This window comes from Taeniopygia guttata, chromosome 3, assembly GCF_048771995.1.
Source record: "Taeniopygia guttata chromosome 3, bTaeGut7.mat, whole genome shotgun sequence".
Classification (NCBI taxonomy): domain Eukaryota; kingdom Metazoa; phylum Chordata; class Aves; order Passeriformes; family Estrildidae; genus Taeniopygia; species Taeniopygia guttata.
The window spans coordinates 23,687,831-23,706,028 of record NC_133027.1 but is presented as its reverse complement, the minus strand read 5'-3'; the positions used below and the strand labels follow the sequence as shown (position 1 = coordinate 23,706,028).

Sequence of the window (18,198 nt, the reverse complement as noted above, 5' to 3'; positions counted from 1 at the left end):
GCTATGGCTCAAGAATTTCATATTGTTATCCTAATTTAGTTTTAAATAATTTGTCAACCTGTTCTAATGTAACTGTTAATAAGTGCCATGGGAAGGGAACAAAGTGAATAAGGAATTTTTTGTCAGGTTCAAAACATTCTATTATGACTACATGAAATTTTCAAAATTCATTATCACAGGCAAAGTAGTCTTCCTATTTTTATTTTGTTAAGAATCATTCCATATGAAACATACATCTAAAATGTTTACTAGACAGTGTTACTTTAGAATACAATGAGATTAGTAATGAGATTAATAAATTTAATAACTGCTCAGTAATGCCACATAAAACAATTATGGAATATAGTATTTTATTAAATATTGGGATATTTAATTTTGAAGAGGAACTTTCATTGCATGCTTTTATTTATTAATGTTTAATCCTTCTACTCTCAATGTGAAGCAAATAGAAAAAATGTTGCATTTTTAGACTACTCAGGTGAAAATATCTGAATCATTGAAATTGACAATGTCATGGTAAAACTTATTCTTGGACTTATTTCCTTACTCATCTGTGTTTTCCTTTCTTTCATCCTTTTTACACTCATCAATTCTGTATTTCATTCATGCTATTTTCTTGGGCCCACACTGACATAAGTATTTGATATAAAATTCTCCGCTAAACTCTTTGTGGTCCATCAAGACATTAGATGTTTGTCAATTTTTTACTTTACAGTGAGTGCCTTCTGTATTACTATTAGTCATTAGTTTTCCTGACTCACCTGGAAAAGCTCTGTCAGTCTCACTGAGCTTCCCAGGGGCATATCCAGTTCGCCTGAGCAATTCTCAGGAGAGCTTCTAAGAGTACTTAGCAAGCTAAGATTTGCTAAGGTCTTCCTATGTCTTTAAGATAGGGTGAAAAAAGGTCACCCAAAACTATATACAGTGATTTGAATCCATTCTTGTCCCAAGCAGTAATAAGGTACAATGCAAATGGAGGTATTTATTTGCAGCATCCAGTATAACAACTCATGGTTAAAGAAGTAGGCAGAGAAAAACCACACCTCACACTGCCTCTCTACCTCCCCCCACTTCTGAACTCTTTCCTTGTAGATTATGTTAGCTGTTATAAATTGTTTCCTATTTCAAATACTACATAAAGAAGAGAGTATTTACACTTTTCATGTTTAACTGATAGTTCTTATTCAGGAGATAAGCTGGTCTCACTTATCAAGCATAATAAGTATTGTTTCACTTCATTGATATTGTAAATAGTCTAAATTGTTAGGCTATATATCCCTTCTTATATTTTGTTTTTCCCTAATTTATATTAATCTATAAATTCTTCCTTTTCCCAAGTCGTGACCTCCAGCTCCATTTCACTTTGTTTTTCCTGTGTTCCTGATACTGAATTCTTACCAGCTCTGATTTCCATGAGCAATTTAATTCACTAAAATGGCATACCGATGTCTCACCTGAGGGACTGGGGAGGAGAGGATAATTTTCTTCTATTATAGTCTTTAAATAAGATCACAGAAATTCCAGCAAGAATCCAAACTGATGCGTGTAAAGAAGGGCAATAATACAGAAGCAAAGGATTAAGGAAGGAGTGGGGAATGCAGGAGAAGGAAGAACAGAAAATAACATCACACTTCTTTTAGGCAGCAGTTGCTTGTCAGAGTATCTCATGTCTGCAAAACTGCAGCCTCAGTATGCACGTTTCAGTGTCAAAGCCTCTAACACAACTTGCAAAGCTACACATTTACTTACAGCTAAAGCAGCTCATTACTTGCTCTCCATTAATACTTGATATGGCCTTGGCCATCCTGGTGTGACAATGAGTTTGAGGTAATAAACCTCGAATATTCTTCTTTAATATATCTATACTAAATATAAGTATTTACATATAGAATATAGATAATACAGAGAGACTATATATACAAACACACATAGACATTGTCTTCATTTATTTGTTGCAATAATCATACTTATGCCTTGAAAAACTAACTCTTGTTATTTTGTCAGTTAGTGAGTGATGACGCTTGAAAGTTCTTGTTTACAGGCATGCTCATGGTAATATTTAAGCTGAGAGGATTGCAAAATGGAAGATAGCTCTCAGCTGAAAATTAGGGTACAATTTTCTTTCTTCATTTCCTAACCCAGAGACCTGTTATGAAAATTCATTAAATGTTTGTGCTTGTTTCAGCTAGGACAGAGTTAATTTTTTTTCAGTAATAGTAGGGGACATGTTTGTGGGCATGTCAATGAGGTAATTCTGTACCACAGAGCATTGCTGAGGGTAGGGGTAAGGGACTCTGACTTCCAAAAAGAAGACTGTGGCTTCTGGATGAAAAATATATTGCCATTGCCTGCTATTGTTCATTGCCTTTGGGTCCCCATGAGCATTTTGTGTATGAATCACCCTCTTTTTTTTGCATACTTTTGCTACTACTATTGTTGCTGTTACTGTTCCTATTTCATTGCTCTTTTCAATAAAGTGCTCTTTTTTCAACACATGATCTCCACATTTTGTGCCTCCAGTTCCCAGCTCCACCCCACTGGTGTGGGAAGGGATGGAGAAGAGGGGAGCAAATGAGCAGTAGTTTGGTTTGGAGTCTTGGTGGGAGAACTAAATTGAGAACTTAATCTCATTCCTAAACCATGACAACATTTTACACTATTAAAAAAAAATAAATAGATAAATAAAGAAATAAAGGCATTCTAGAGAATACAAATACTTCTGTGGTTAAGTGACTATAGAAACAGCAGAAATATTCAAAACTGATGCATGATTGTTGGAGTTCTTCTGTGGTTTATTTTTTTTTTTTTTAATCTGAACTAGTCCTTACAGAGTGTGTATTTTTGAATTTATTTTGTTTAGACTAAGTTAAATTAATTTTATTCCTTTTACTGTATTTCTGAACAATACACTTACTGTTGTTTTGAAAAGTAATATTACTTTCATGATATAGATTGTAGGCATAATACAAAATGGGGAAAGTAACTAAATTAGAAGGATAAGGGTAGATGAGTTGACAAAACCCACTCTAATTATTTCCTGCATTTTCATAAAACTGAAATGTTAGTCATTTTATAAGATAAGATAATCTGTTTGTTATAGTCAAAACAATGTCAGGAATCCTGTAAAAGAAACAAGATTTGGTTTATTACTTCAGACAAAAGCAATAATTATTTTACTAACAGATCCAAAATCAAAACCAAAATTACAACTCTCTAGATTAGTTCTCTTAATTAATGCAAAATAGTTTTGTTATACCTGAATTTGAGTAAAACAATAACTACTGGAAAGAGAAAAAAATATTTCAGTGGCAATCCTGTTAGCAATAATTTTGATAAAGCATATCACAACCTCTTGGTAATGCAATAGACTTCAAAGGATGTTCTGCTTCTATATATGAAATACTCTACATAAGGAAACATTACTCCTTCAAGCCTGCATGGAAACAGAATGTCTTATTACTTGCACAAACAGTAGATTAGCATCTGTGTGAGGAAATGATGGAATAAGAATAGAAATTAAAACATCACTTGAAGTGGTATAACAGGAAAAAGTTTGTCTGAGGCTCACAATGAACATTTCCTCTGCTGTCTCTGATCCCGCAGCAGCCTGGTTGCCTTCAGATTTAGAAGAAAAATAGCTGGGGTTGTTTAATTATTTCTCATTATTTCTTGTAAGATGCAGTGTTTGCCAGCAGAGAATTTCTGATATTCATCAGTTTGACGTTTGTTTTAAGAAATCAACATTTTTGAAAAGGATAAACTTAATTTTGTGTAATTCTCCAGAGTTATTCAGTAAAAAATTTAAAAAAAAAAAAAAAACGAAAAGAAAGGTAAAATCACATCCACTGTTGAGCTTAGACTTCTCTGGTTTTTTTATTAAATGTGAATTGGATTTAATATACACAAAATCAGTTCTACTAGCATAGTTGTGTACCTATAACTTACCACCCAAACTAAAAATTAGAGTGTCCATAACCCATAACCCTTATTTAACCCTTCTTAATACTTGAGATTTGACTTCCTGTGAAGTAACAGCCACAGCAGGGAGTCAGATGATCAGACCTTCTCATAACTGAATAGGCTTATTTTCTGCTGAATGTTTTGACACGTGCATGCACACCTACCCTTATGTACACACACTCTCACAAGGTTTTCTTCTTTAATTAATGAAAAAATAGTTTGGAAATACAAGTTTTAATAATAAAATGGATAGGTGCAATGAGGAAAAAAAAACCCTCATATTTCTCTCAGCATAATATTTACTTAACTAGTAATACATTGAGATTAGATGACAGTGAATAATTGCGATCTAATATATTTTGAGGTTTGGGGGGCATTTCTCTTTTTAGTGGTGTACACATGAATTTTTTTAATATTAGATTTTTTTTTTTCTTTTTCCAGGTTGAGTGGTATGAATCTACCTTCTCCAGTTATCAGCAGTAAGAACTGGTTACGGCTCCATTTTACATCTGATAGCAATCACCGACGGAAGGGATTTAATGCTCAGTTTCAAGGTAGGAAACCTATAAAAGCACACCTAGAAAGCCATTTACCTTTAAGCATCACTAAATTGGTGGTGGAATTTGATAATTATGTTTAAATAGCACAGTCACAGTAAAAAGCTGGCTCTTTATTACTATGTTACTATTCCTCTTATGTTGAATATCTGTTTTCTTTGTGTGATCAGATGTCTCTAGGGATTTACTTTTGGAAGAAGTATGTATGTTTCACAGTGCAGTCTGCTCTAAATATGTACCTGCTTGCTCACTTTCTTCATAATAAATTTAATTGCAGTCAGTCTGATCTTTGCTTTAAAAACATGCCTGAAATGCAACTTGCAGGAAGTCAATTTCACAGAAAGGCAGGCTTCTATCTTAACATTGTCTTTCTTCATTATTCAAAGTCTTACATTCATCATTTGGAAATGTGACTCAACCACAGTATAGTACAGATTATATTTCAGGCTCCTGCATATATTTGCATATACAACTTCAAAAGAAGACAAGAGGATGTCAGTGTTGCTGTCATTTCTACTTATGTTCATGTAGACACTTTTAAAAATGCAATTTTATTGATTTTTGTACTTTAGAAATCATTACTCAAGATGAAAGGTATGGTAATTATATTGAAAATAAAAAAGCTTCTTAATTTATTTGTGCTTTTAAATTTTGTACTTACATACACTGTTTTGACCCTTTTACCCCCCACAACATCAAATCCTTTAGAAATTTAGATGCTTGTGTTTTTTCCTGAAACTGTGGGACCTCTGGTCATTTTTGAAATTACAAATACATTGCAACAACTGTATGTTTCTGGTGACTATGGCATGCATGTGCAACAAAAGCATTTATTATACACAGTTCTTTTAGTTTTAAAAATATTTTAAATATTTCAGGAAAAAAAAAACTCAGAAATTACATTTCATTTTGGTAACTCAGCATAAGTATGTGATCCTTTGCACTTGCAACTTATTTTTTCCCAAGTTAACCAAGGATGCATATATAATACCACTGCTGAGTACTATGAATGCAAATTAATTGCTTATGTTAAGTCTGTTAATTGGGGTCCACAAAAACATTGTCATTTGTCCTGCTGATACACCAGAAAATAATGAAACAACAGAATAACAAGGGGGAAGTTTGTGATGATGTAACATACCGTAGTTTTTGTTCTTCTTCAATATATTTTATCTTTAGAAAAATACTCTCCAAATAGTTAAAAGTTTTGGGAAATATCTGGGAGATCATTGTTTCAGATGTGTCTCTTATTATGCAGATCTTATGTGATCTGCATAACATATCAGATATTGGGTATAACTGTGAACTTCCTTGATGTAGAATATACCTTGAATGACATGTGGAAGTATCTTATTGCAAATTCAAATTCTTACAATTACAGAAAATTCCTTTCTTAATTTATATAATTCTTATGAATTGCAGGTTTATAAATTTTGCTGTATTTAATACAAAGATTTATGAATTACATAATTATCTTATCAGAAACATAAACTGTGCTAAAACATAGGAGAAAGATTTCAAGACCCATAGGATGAAAATTCATAGTGGTATAAAGATCAGGTTAATCTAACAGCTTCATTAAGTCCTTTTTATTACACAGAATTAGTGTGTAATATTATGTGTATATTTGAAAACTAAGCAGAAGTAACAATATTTTCAGCTAGAGTAATCTAGCAGTACCACAGATTCCACAATAGCAGAGGTTGGAAGAGCCCTCTGGAGTTCATCTAGCCCAGTGTCCTTCTCAAAGAAGGGTAACCTAAAGCAACCTGCCCAGGATTGTGTCAGGTTTCTTTTGAATAACTCCAAGATTAGAGACTCTGCAGCCTCTCTGGGCAACCAGTGCCAGTGATTTCCCTCAGAATAAAAAGATTTTCACTTTTTTATTAGTGGATTTTCCTGAGTTTCAATTTGTGCTTATTGCTTCCCATTTTGTCAATGGATATCATTATGAAGACTCTGGCTCCACCTTCTTTACACCCTCACATTCACACCAATAAGATCCACCCCTGATTCCCCCAAAATTTCTCTTCTCCAAGCTAAAATGTATGAGATATTTGAGTGTCCTAGTTTAGGGCAAATTTGGGGAAAACCCTCTGGAAGGAGCCCTCAGAAAACAAACCCCCACGGCCCCTCCCCACCCACCTGGTTCAGGGAAAAATTTTCTCTGAGAGAAGTGGAAAAGAACCTGTTTATTCAACAAACAAAGCACGCCCCAGCACCAAAAAGAAAATTAACAACACCAGATGACAACAAAACTCTTTCACCACTCTGAAGAGATGAACAAATCCAGAAAGTCTTTCCTGGCAGTGGTCGCCCGGGTCTGGACGCTGGGGGTTGCTCTGGGCACTGGGGATGGCTGCTGCAGGTCACAAAGCTCAGGATCTCGGTGCTCCTCGGTGTTTCCCAGGTCCCAGTCCAGAGCAAGTTGGATGGTATTCAGAAAAAGTAAAGGAAAAGAAACAGTCCAGGGAAAGAATTGGACTGCTTAGCTAAACTAACTAGGAAGCAAAGGCAAAAGCAGAAGCAAGAAAAGCAAGCAAGCAAAAGCAAGCAAGCAAAGCAAGCAAGCCATCCCTGGCCTCTTCTAGACAGCAGACCATGTGGGGAGGTGAACTGGCTGATAACAAGGCAAAACAAACCTTCACTTTCAGAGTCAGTTCTGAAAGCACAGAACATATCAAACTTACACAGGATTGGAGATACAAACACCATAACGTCACCCTAGGACATTGAGTGTCTCCCTTATGCTTTTGTTTTCAGAAACTTACTTCTGCTAAAATTCAAAAGCCTTTACATATATTTCCATCATAGGTACTTCTCTGAAGTTAAATAATCATTTGAAATGATCATGAAACAAAAAAAAAAAAAAACCAAAAAACAAAAAACCTCTACAAACTAAGTCTTGTGACATATATGACCTTGTTTTCAGTCACAAAACCTAGCAGTGAAAGAATGCCTCCAATATCTGATTGTCTCCGGACACAATCCTTCTATTTGTCCTCTGGGCAAATCCTGCATTGGTTATATGACTCTGAGACCTCCAAAAAACCATTTTGCTTACGCACAGCTATTCCCAAGAGTTTAAACAGACTGTTTCAGAATATACACATGTAGTTGGGATTGATATGTTGATATATTGAGCTATCCTTTCTTTGAGACACGTGAAGTAAATATACAGACTTTTTAATGTAACCATTTAACACTCACTTTACTAGTAGATGAGTCCTCGTTACCAGACAAAACTGAAGGTATCTTTGTGATTGTTCTAATTTCCCAGAAATTCTAAATCTTGAGCACCTGTCCTCAGTGCATTTGGGACTCAACTGTCTAATGTTACTTAGACTGCTTTCTCCTGTTGCTTCTTGCTAGAAAGGATAGCTCTTTAAAGTCAGTCTGTGCTGTTAATTTGTGACTGCTTGCTCGGTTCATTCATGTGTGTGTGTGGTGAAGATGTATAAGTGTGCTACACAAAAACAATAGTCCATTGTTTCAGGGAAATAGAAAAGTCAGTAATTTTAATTGCAGTCCTTATATATTAAATGAAAGCAGCCTTTATGCTTTGTCAGATAGTAAGTTATTGTGCTTTAGAGTCCTTATATAGATTTTTCATGGTAGCTGTCAGGTGTAAATGCTATTCACAAAACAAAATCACAACCTATTCCTCTAAAAGGGGTAGCTTGTCCTTTTGCAGATAGCATCACAAAGACTGTGGTGGGTTGATGTTGGCTGGATGCCAGGTGACGACCATATCAGTCATTCCTCCACCTCACCTGGTCAAGTGAGAGAAAATTTATTGAGATAAGGACAGCAAAGTATCACTTGCCAGTTATTGTCATAGGCAAAACAGGTTCAACTCTCACATAATCTCACTCCTTTCTCTGGCTGCTATTAACGCTGTACTGTGACTTTTTTCCTTCTTAGATATGTTATACCATTACTGATGTGCTCAGCCTTGGCCAGTGGCAGGCCAGTGGAACCATCTGGTTTTGGTCCGATCAGACACAAGGGAAGCTTCTGGCAGCTCTTCAGAGAAGCCACCCCGCAGCACCCCTACCACCCCACCCCCCCAAAAAAAAAAAAAAAAAAAAAATCTTCCACTCAAACTCAATACACAAATACATTTTTGACATATTTATATTTTTAATATAAATCTACTGAATCGATTTGTTCTGATCTCACACACTTCTTGTGCCAACTTAATCCATTCCTTTCCCTAATGTTGGTTCCTTCCCTAAATACTCCATAATTAGCCTTGTGCAATACCAAAATGCTCTTCCCTTTTACTCCACAATGAGCTTTGTATCCCTGAGCAGGGCCCTTCCTGGGTCTCTGACAGCCCTAGGGCTGGGTCTCACGAGGGGCAGCCCTGGGAAGGCTGGGGTAGGGACTGAGTCTCTGTGTTGGTTCCCCCACTTGCCAAGGACCCTCTGCATTTCTTCTGAATCTCTGGTGATGGATCTAGGGTGGCTGCAGAAAGGCCAGGGAGAGGTGGCATATGTCTCATCTATCTACATCCTGTCCCTGTGCTCCTCTGCATGTGCATGGATGAGCTTTTTATTGCCTCACTGTCCTGGCTGCAGAGGGGGCAGGCCCTACTCCTTTGTGGGCAGGGCCAGGTTGCTGTTCTATGCCAGCCACATCATTGGTGGTGGGGTGGTTTTGGGGGCCAGAAAAGGTTGAGAAGCACCCAATCTGCTTCTGCATTGGGGAGGTTGTTGGGATCAGCTCTGTTGCTGGTGCTACACATCCCTGTCCTGTTTCTCTGGGTCATGGCTTGGAGATATGGTAAAGCCACTGTTTCTCCAAGCCATGGTGCTGACAAAAGCGGGACCACCGTGTTGTGGAGTCAAAACCCCAGCAGACCCAGAGCAATGCAGAAACAGTGCCAGAAGCAGCCATGCAGAATCAAGTCCAGCTTCTGAACTGGCAGCGTGGCATGACACAGACAATATGGCTTTCAGGGATTTGTCCACCATAGTTTTCCATTGTCTCAGGCTCAGGAACAGGGAGGGAGATTCAACCAAAGGAAGCAGCCACCATGTTGTCTTTGTCCCAGGGGCTACGTGGATGTGACCTATGGGGAGCATCCACCATCCCATCTTTGTCCTGGTAGCCACACGGAACTGTCAAAGTGGTGAACTCCTGTAGTGTGTAAAACTGTGGTTTATACTGTGGTTACTGATATTGTTGCTGTTACTGTGTGTTCCTTATTCCATGGCTTTTTTTTTTCTTTTTGTTATCTCAATCATAGTCTCTGTCTTTATCCTTCTCTTACTGGAAAGGGTGAGGGGAAGGGAAGAGGCTTATTTGGAGTTTCATTTCCATCTGGTGTTAAATCCCCATACTAGCCTAGTACATCGAACAGTGTCACTGGCTTTTTGAAAACAAGTCAGCATAACATTTCTTTGAGCAACAAAGGCATAAGAAACTTTTTTTCTTTTTCTAGTAAGAATTCTGATTATCAGACTTTTTATATAGTTAGCGTAGGGAATCTCTTTCCCCCTCATATGAAATTAAGATCATGTTTATTATTATCATATCACAGCTATATTATTGATGTAACTTGGCCTTTTCCAGTCAGCCAAAACTAATACAAACAAGCAGTCAATTTCATTTTCTATTCTTTGTTTGATCTTTGATCAGGTAAACAGAATTATTATAATTTATTTCATTAAAATATTGGAACTACCAATTGGATATAAAACTATGCATAATTAATTTGTTCAGCAATTTTTCAGATCTTTGTAGCTTGCATTTTCAGCAATATTTAGTGCCCCATTTTTAACATGGCCAAGAAAACTAACTCACTGGTATAAAAAAAATTAGCACTTCACTAGAATAGCACATTTTAATGCATCAAGTAAATATAGTTTTAAAAAACTTCGCAAGCTGAATTCATAAATAAAATATTTCAGTGTAAAAAGTGTATCCAAATGATTGATGTTTGGATTTCCTCTTGAATCATATTTATTGTCACATTTTCCATCAGATTATAGTAGAAGTTTACAGAAAAATTAAAAATTGTATAATTAATTATAAAATTATAGAATTAAGGGGTTTTTTTTGTATTTGCTGTTTTTTCCTCTCCACACATCCTTTGTCGGTTTTTTTTGTATTTTGATTTTTTTGTATTTTGATGTTGATTTCATCCATAAAATATTTATGTCCCAATTTCTCTGTGTTTACCTATGCAATATTTTTTTGTAGTCTCAGAGTTTCTATTCAGAAGGATGCATTGTGTTGAATGGTCTTGAGAACCACCAGAAAAAAAATTACATTACAGTGACATGCTCTGACTTGTCTTCTTCATATCTGCCATACCAGCAACACTGGTCTCATGGAAATGAACTCTCACAGTATATATCACTGGATGCAATTCTTGTTCGGCCTTGCTCCTTGGTGGCATTGCCATAGGGGGAAAGATGTTTCAGTCATTCAGTTTTGTTTTTTTTTTAAGTCCTCTACCCTCACCTATGCTAATACAAGAATTCCCTTTGCATATTGAGTGGGAGTTGCAGAGCGTGCCAGTGCTTCATAAATGTGTAAATTCCCCAGAGGTGAATTATCCTTAACAGGTTAACTAAGAGATGAAAACCTGGCTCTTCCCAGAAACAAATCTTATCAATATACACAGAATGATTTAAAAGATGTTGTAAAGAATCCCCTGCCTTTTTGCCTATCTACAGCATGTACAATATGCCTGTATAGCTTTTGCTCATTGCCAGAACAATAGAAGGGTTTTCTAAAATATTTTTTTGTTTTCTTTTTAGGAGGAAAGAACTCCACAAAACCTTTAGTATGCAGCTAAAACTGATCTGCTTAAGTTAAATATTTCATTCAAAATTCCTAGACATAGAACAGAATAAGAAAGTTTCCAAAGCAGAACATGATTAATGGCTATGTTTACTTTTTTACTTTTGCAGTAACTCGAGCCTCTGTTGCAGAGCATTTCAAATAAAGTATTCTATTTTTGGCAAGTATTCAGAGAGGTTCAAGAAGGTATTATGTATTTTGACAATTATGTACCACAAGTTATCAATCTATTGTGTTTAACTACATTCAGTAATTCAGGATTTAATAAACAGATAATCTTGAAGTTAAACAATGAATATAATAGAGGCTGCTGAAATAAATGTATGCTAATGGGAAACCATGAGTGAAAAAATTTAAATCAACTTGCAAATTTAGTTCTTTCAATGACTTTTCATAATTCACAAAGTCTGCCTATAAATGCCTGTCCTTTCTACATATTCTTTAAAATCCTAGAAATCATGTTTTAAATAAGTGAAAAGAATTTGCAGTGATTCTTTGATGCATGGTACTTTTAGTCAGGGATTTCATTTAGAATTGTTATTTAGTGGAAATTTTTAAAGAAAATTAGTAAAAGTGATTGATAACATCAAGAGCCAAGAAAAACCTGTTATTTTCTAGCTCTTAAGTGATTCTGAGTAGACTTTTCCTTTAAGTGGTCCTTAGACAAAAAAATTATATTTTGTTAAATTTTATTATCAAGAGAGTAAACCAGTCTTGATATGAAAACATCAACAAGGAGATAATCCACCATCTTTCTTGACCATTCTTTTCTTGACCACTTACGTAGTCCAGTATTGCCACAGTAATACTTCTTTCTTAAGTGTCTAGTAAAATGTTGCTAGAAAGGCTCAGACATGTCTCAGACAAAGTCTCATGATATCAGCACTAAGAAGATGCCAATTTAGTAACAGCCATTCAGGCTTCAGCCATTGTTTGGCATGGTGTTACCTCCCCAGAAGTCAGGAGTATTCAAAAAACTGTTGTTGAAGTGGCATTCAAACAAGGAACTGAGTAATTCTCATTTTATGATTTATTTTTAGAGACAGTTCCTACACACTACTACCCAGTGTGTTCTGTATATTCATGGACTAAATGATATTGATACAATTTTCCAGAACTATGGAGAATATCTGCAGTCATTGGAGACTTAATGCCTGTTGGACTGGTTTTATTATGATATATCATACATTGAAAGCACAAAATAGCCAAGGCAGTCCATCAGGGCAAGGGGCCAGCTAGGAGACATAGAGAAGGTTAATGGAAAACAAATGGCTGTGCTTCTTTTTAAACCTGCAGAACCTGTGTCAGCTTATACAAATAGAATGAGAAAGATTTCTATAAAAATCTATTGTGACAACAATTTATCTTGATGCCATTTATTCACTAGTACTGCATGCAGAGATTTCCAGCACAGGAAGCAGGTGGAAGGTCTGATAGTGACAGGCAGTACTTTGCTGAATTGATGGAACAAGGAAGCCAACTGATCATGAACCTACAGCTTTTACAGGTAGCTATATAGGAGAAACATTTGTGCCTGCTGTGAAGCTCTCCAGAGTTATAATACCAATTAGTAGGGAAGATATTGGTAGCTGTTAGTGACAGAAACACTGTGAAAGTGTATTAGATGGAATACTCTTCAGGCAAGGAATAGAGAAAGAGGAAAGGGATGGACTATTCCAATGAGTTGGTTTAAACTAGAGATCCTATGGAAGGCTGTGATGCTTCTGCAAAAAATCAGGTGGGCAGCTGAGTGGAAAAGCTTCTTGGGATGCTTCCAGGTTATTGAATGTGGGATCTTGTTTTATCAATAAAATTATTATAGAATTCCCTTCATAAACTGAAGTGAATAGTAAGATTGAGAAAGATTGCTTTTTTCTTATTCTCATAAATACTAAACTTTTAGAAAGAATTTATTGTACAACAGGCTGTAGTGAAGCAGAAGAAAACCTAGAAAGAGATAACAAACTGTTTAGTGATCCCACATGACTTTGAGTAATAAGAAAGAAATGCTTCGTTCACAAGTATAATCTGGAGAGAACATTAATGCTGCCAAATGTGAAACTGTATTTATTCCAGGGCCTAAAGTACTGGTACTATTCTCATAATGATGTCTTTGGGGGAGAATGTGGAAAGATTGGGCACCAGGACCAAGCAAACAGAGCACTGAAGTGGATTCTTCAATCTGAATTAAGAAAATACTTTGTTTTACAACAGGATTACTCAGACTGAAGAAAATCAGAACAGTGAAACTAAAGCAAAAGTAAATTGATTAATTCTTCACTGTACTGAGATAAATTCGCTAAGTTCCTTCAAGAATAATCTTATGAATGTTCTTGCAAACACATCACTTTTTTACTGAACTCTGCAAAATATTTAAAGCCAAGTGTAAGACTTTGTAAAACATACATATCATATGTAAAAAATACTGAAAATATTTGGGTTCTTCCTGTACTGTAACAAAACCAGAGAATCATTCAAATACATCTAGATGTATTCCTTATAGTGACATAGAGCTTCAATCTGGACAGGAAAGGTGCTTCTTGTAATCACCAGATACTGGACAATATGCTGTTTCTCTTCACCTTCAAATATCTGTACTTAGGAAATATCTGCAGTGAAGGTCAGCCAAGAGCTGAACTCAGTAGAGCAGCAGCAGAGCAGCTTGAGGAAGCACCAACAGATGATGTCAGAATATTTTAACTTTGAGTGGTAGCCAGTATTTGAGGTGTTGGAGGTTATTTCATGCATGAAGAAAAAGCAGCAAGATACTCATATATTTGGGTAAGTGGGTAAAGACATATTATGTCACCGAAGTTTGGGGTAAAATGTATTTTCTTCACACATATTCAAATATGTCAGAAACTAAGAGCTGCATGAAAATCACAGTAGATTTGAATGATGATTTGCAACCTGAAAGTTTTATTTTCATGATCCTTTCAGATAAGACCAAGCATATATTCCTTCCATGGCTTAGTTTATTTCAGCTGTAGCAAAAAAAAAAAGAAAAAAAAAAAGAAAAAAAAGAACCAAAAAGGAATATCACTGGTGCTTTCCAGTAGTCTGATAAGATTGTTATGGACTTCCAGCACTCAGCTCTCTGCCCTGCTCCCTGAATAAGTAACTCATCTCCAAAAGACTCTTGAAGCTAAGATGATGAACAGAAAAGGTGAAATGAGCTAATTCAGTAAGCTTACTGAATGTTTAAGTGAAGCCAGAAGAAGGCTATGCAGATTTTTAAAAATAATCACTTTAAAGATTGAAAGTGTTGTTCAATTCTGACATTATTGATGTAAACCCATTTCTCTTTTTGTGCTGGAAAATCATCTTTGAAATCAGGGAAATCTTTCTTATGAAGGTGCAATGGGTAAGTTACAGAGAAGTGTCTCAGAAAAGTTATGCAAATGGGATTTAAATTGTTATAAACCGTCCAATTTAGAGTATTTCTTTTATTTACATGAGGAGTTGAACGGTTCTCTCGAACCACAGTATGCAGTAGTCTCTGCTTCTTTTTCAGATGTTGAATAGTTTTTTATTTTAGGGACTATGCTGGCTTAATACCTTTTAAAAGTACAAAAAAACACCATATAGGCCACATGTGAAAATTTACACACTCAAGTAAAAAAGAGGCAAAATTTGCTTTTTATATCTTAAACTATCCTATTTAAACTCTTGGATTCATTTGTCTTCCAGATAACTACATTTGACTGTAAAAGTTTTCCAGGCATAAAGACTTGTTCCACCTAATGTTTACTGTCTAAAATGTAGGGATCTAGCTTCAGCAAGTATTGCATGTTTCTGTTATGTTTCATGGAGTGAAAAAGGCATCTCCAGAGTAGGATTCATTGTGTCTATCTTAGAAGGGGATTAATCAATCCCTCTTGAGTGAGCTATTTCTCTTTATAAAACATATATTTAGAGGACTGATCTTACATTTTGTGCATCCCTTCCCTAATGTCCTTTCAGTAAGATACAGAATACCTTTTTCTTGACATCTGAAAAATATCCAAGGATAGAAACTGCAGGACCTGTTTCAGTGCATGACAGTCAAAAAGTTTTTCATATATCAAGTCAAAACATCTTGTTTCAATTTGTGGTCTCTGTATTTCAAATAAAGCACATGAGTATAATTTTTCCTCATTCACATGAAGTGTGCTTCAAATATATATAACAAACACCCTTAAGAGTGAAGTGTCACGAGGAATTTGAGTGATGATTGTAATTTTTACTCTAAAATAGTGCCACAGCACAAAGAGAAGAAGGAGAATATAGGGTTTTTTTCTGTCCATTGCCTAATAACTCAATGGTTTTATTACTCATCCATGTAAGAAATATGGGTTCTGAATCTTCAAGGAACTGCTCACATGTTTTACATAATACAGATATTAATAAATTAAGAAAATCATGCTGGCATAGGGGCCACATCTCCAGACAATATTCCAAATATTCTCTTCAAGAACTGTTTTTCATTTTCCATTAAATATGGAATAATTGTAACAGACTTGTTAAACAGCCAGAAAAACTGAACATAAGGTGGCTCTTGATGGAGATTCTAATACCTAAGTCTGGAAACTAATCCAAATGAAACCATATTCATGAAGTTTGCCCTTCCAAAAGGCCTTAGGATAATATTGTCTGCACTGATGTCTCTGTATGATATACAGTTCCTGCCTTAGAAGGAACAATCACACTGCTATCATAACCATTTCATACTATTCAGCTACAATTGTGTTTCAATCATCTTTCATCATTTGAACACCTGTTTTCTGTGTTTAGGCATGAATGACTGCACTTGCACATAGCACAGAATGTACTTTCTGCAGTACGTGCTCAATTTCAGTAGTCAAGAAAAGCCACCTTTGCTCTGATGTTACAGTACAGAGATAAATACAATGGAATCATGATTTTTAAGGCAATATTTAAAGATAACTTGCTTTCTACCACTTCACTTCTTAGAAATATTTACATACAGATCAGTGTATATTATAGTAATTATAAAATTTATACCATGTAATGACAAAAAGTATAACTTACGTTCTGTAGTATGAATTTATTTACTGTGAGATAATAATTACTGCCATAAAAGAACTGTTTGAGTTTGGAATCCTGGATGAGAATTTTAGACTTTCTGTGCTGAAAGGCACAGACCCACAAGAGAACACTGCATTTGACCTGAGGCTGTGGAGAAGACTTTAAAAATTGATTGGTAGTACTAGAATTACTGGGTATGTAGTTGGTTAGAAGCGTGTAATATCACAGCATGGAAGACTTAGAGTTTGGGGTTTTAGAATATAGAAATAAATATGAAGCAAGATGAAGGTTTTATGGTGGAGACAGGTTGTTCTCCTTTACCTTCTTCCTTCGTCTTCATGGGTTTGGGTGATGTTTTGTGATTGAACAGAAAAGTCCACATTGCGGGCTTTGGGGGATCAGTTATTGGGTTAAAAGGGAAAATAATCTAGGTGTCCTTTCTTAATTGGATAGTTTAGTTTTAAATGACCTTGTAACAAGAGTGAGTTAGCCATTTTGTGCCTTGCTAATGAAAATCTGGTGAAATAATAGTTGTGAGACTGTTTCACTGATAAGAAATAATAAACACCCGAGTCCAAACATGGAATGCCATCTGAAGTGCCTTCAATCCCGACCTCGAGATATTTGAGTTGAATTCTTGTTTCTGTTTGTATCTTGGATAAATAAGTGTGTTTTGAGATTATTAGCCCCTGCAAGGTCTAGGAAAAATGTATTTAATATGAATCAGAGAAGGATTACAGGTGTCTGTAAGTTTTGGTAACTGAAATGCATCTTGAAGTTATCATTAGCATTCTGATGCAGAGTCAGTCATCAGCTATATTGCAATTTCTATTGTTTTTAGACACAATAGTTTTGAATTGTTCACGCTTGTTCCTATTTTACTTTCCATTGCTCAACTTTCCCACAAAAACTAATTATATCCTGTTAAGGTGCCCTATATTTCTATCATTTTCTCTCACCATTACAATTAAAATTCTACCCTCTGTCTTCCTTAATGTATAGCTTCACTGCTATATGCTATATACTGCTATGTCTCTTCCTACTTGGCTCCTGATCCCACCTATGGTGCCTAAACTACTTAATAGGGATAGGCTTGGAGTTTATCAGCCATTCAGCTGACTAAACAGAGAAAAAAAGATTAAACCTCTGATGCATCTGTTCTTCACAAAACTTTGCTCCTGTGAGAGCTCTTACTCTCTTTCTTTTTTCTAATTCAGCTGAAATTGCCCTGTAGATTCAAAAGGGTTTAGGTGAGCCAAATAATGTAACAGTGTTAATCTCATCGGGAAACAGAACTAAAAACATGTCTCCTGGTGAAAAGTAAATCAAACAAAAGCAGGTATGAGTATCACATTGAAAGCTTATAGTCTTTGAATATGTGTAGATAATGTTCTATATATTCTATGTAAGAAATATATTTTTTTTTAATTGTTTAAGATTTTCTTATATGGAATGGCAAACACAGGAAACCCATACCTGTAATTAGGACAGGCTGGTCTTTTTGAACGTGAAGAAACTTGAATTCAAATTATTGCTAATCCTGGTAATATCTGTTTAAAGAGGACATGATTGTGTTTTTTGTAAAAATAAATAAAACCAAAAATTTATTTGGACTATCACAGAAGCTGCAGTTATTTCAGTCTGCTATAGGTTTCCTATATAGCTTTGTATTATTTTAGTGCATGATTTTACAGCTGTGTGTCCTTTTAATGAGGTTTAACAATGACTTATTTTCTCTTTGTTTGCTTGTCTTCTCAGTAAAAAAAGCAATTGAACTGAAATCAAGAGGAGTCAAGATGTTGCCCAGCAAAGACAGCAACCACAAAAATTCTGTCTG

The 18,198-nt window shown here is 35.5% G+C and overlaps 1 protein-coding gene across 2 annotated transcripts in view; it reads left to right on the top strand.

Annotated features, from left to right (window-relative positions):
• Positions 1 to 18,198, top strand: part of CSMD1 (CUB and Sushi multiple domains 1) — a 1,058,834-nt gene that overhangs the window by 662,154 nt on the left and 378,482 nt on the right. For both annotated transcript variants that reach the window (XM_030269463.4, XM_030269462.4), the window contains exons 6-7: positions 4,402 to 4,514; positions 18,120 to 18,197. In XM_030269463.4, coding sequence (XP_030125323.4) covers positions 4,402 to 4,514; positions 18,120 to 18,197 — 191 coding nt within the window. The remainder of the gene's footprint in view (positions 1 to 4,401; positions 4,515 to 18,119; position 18,198) is intronic.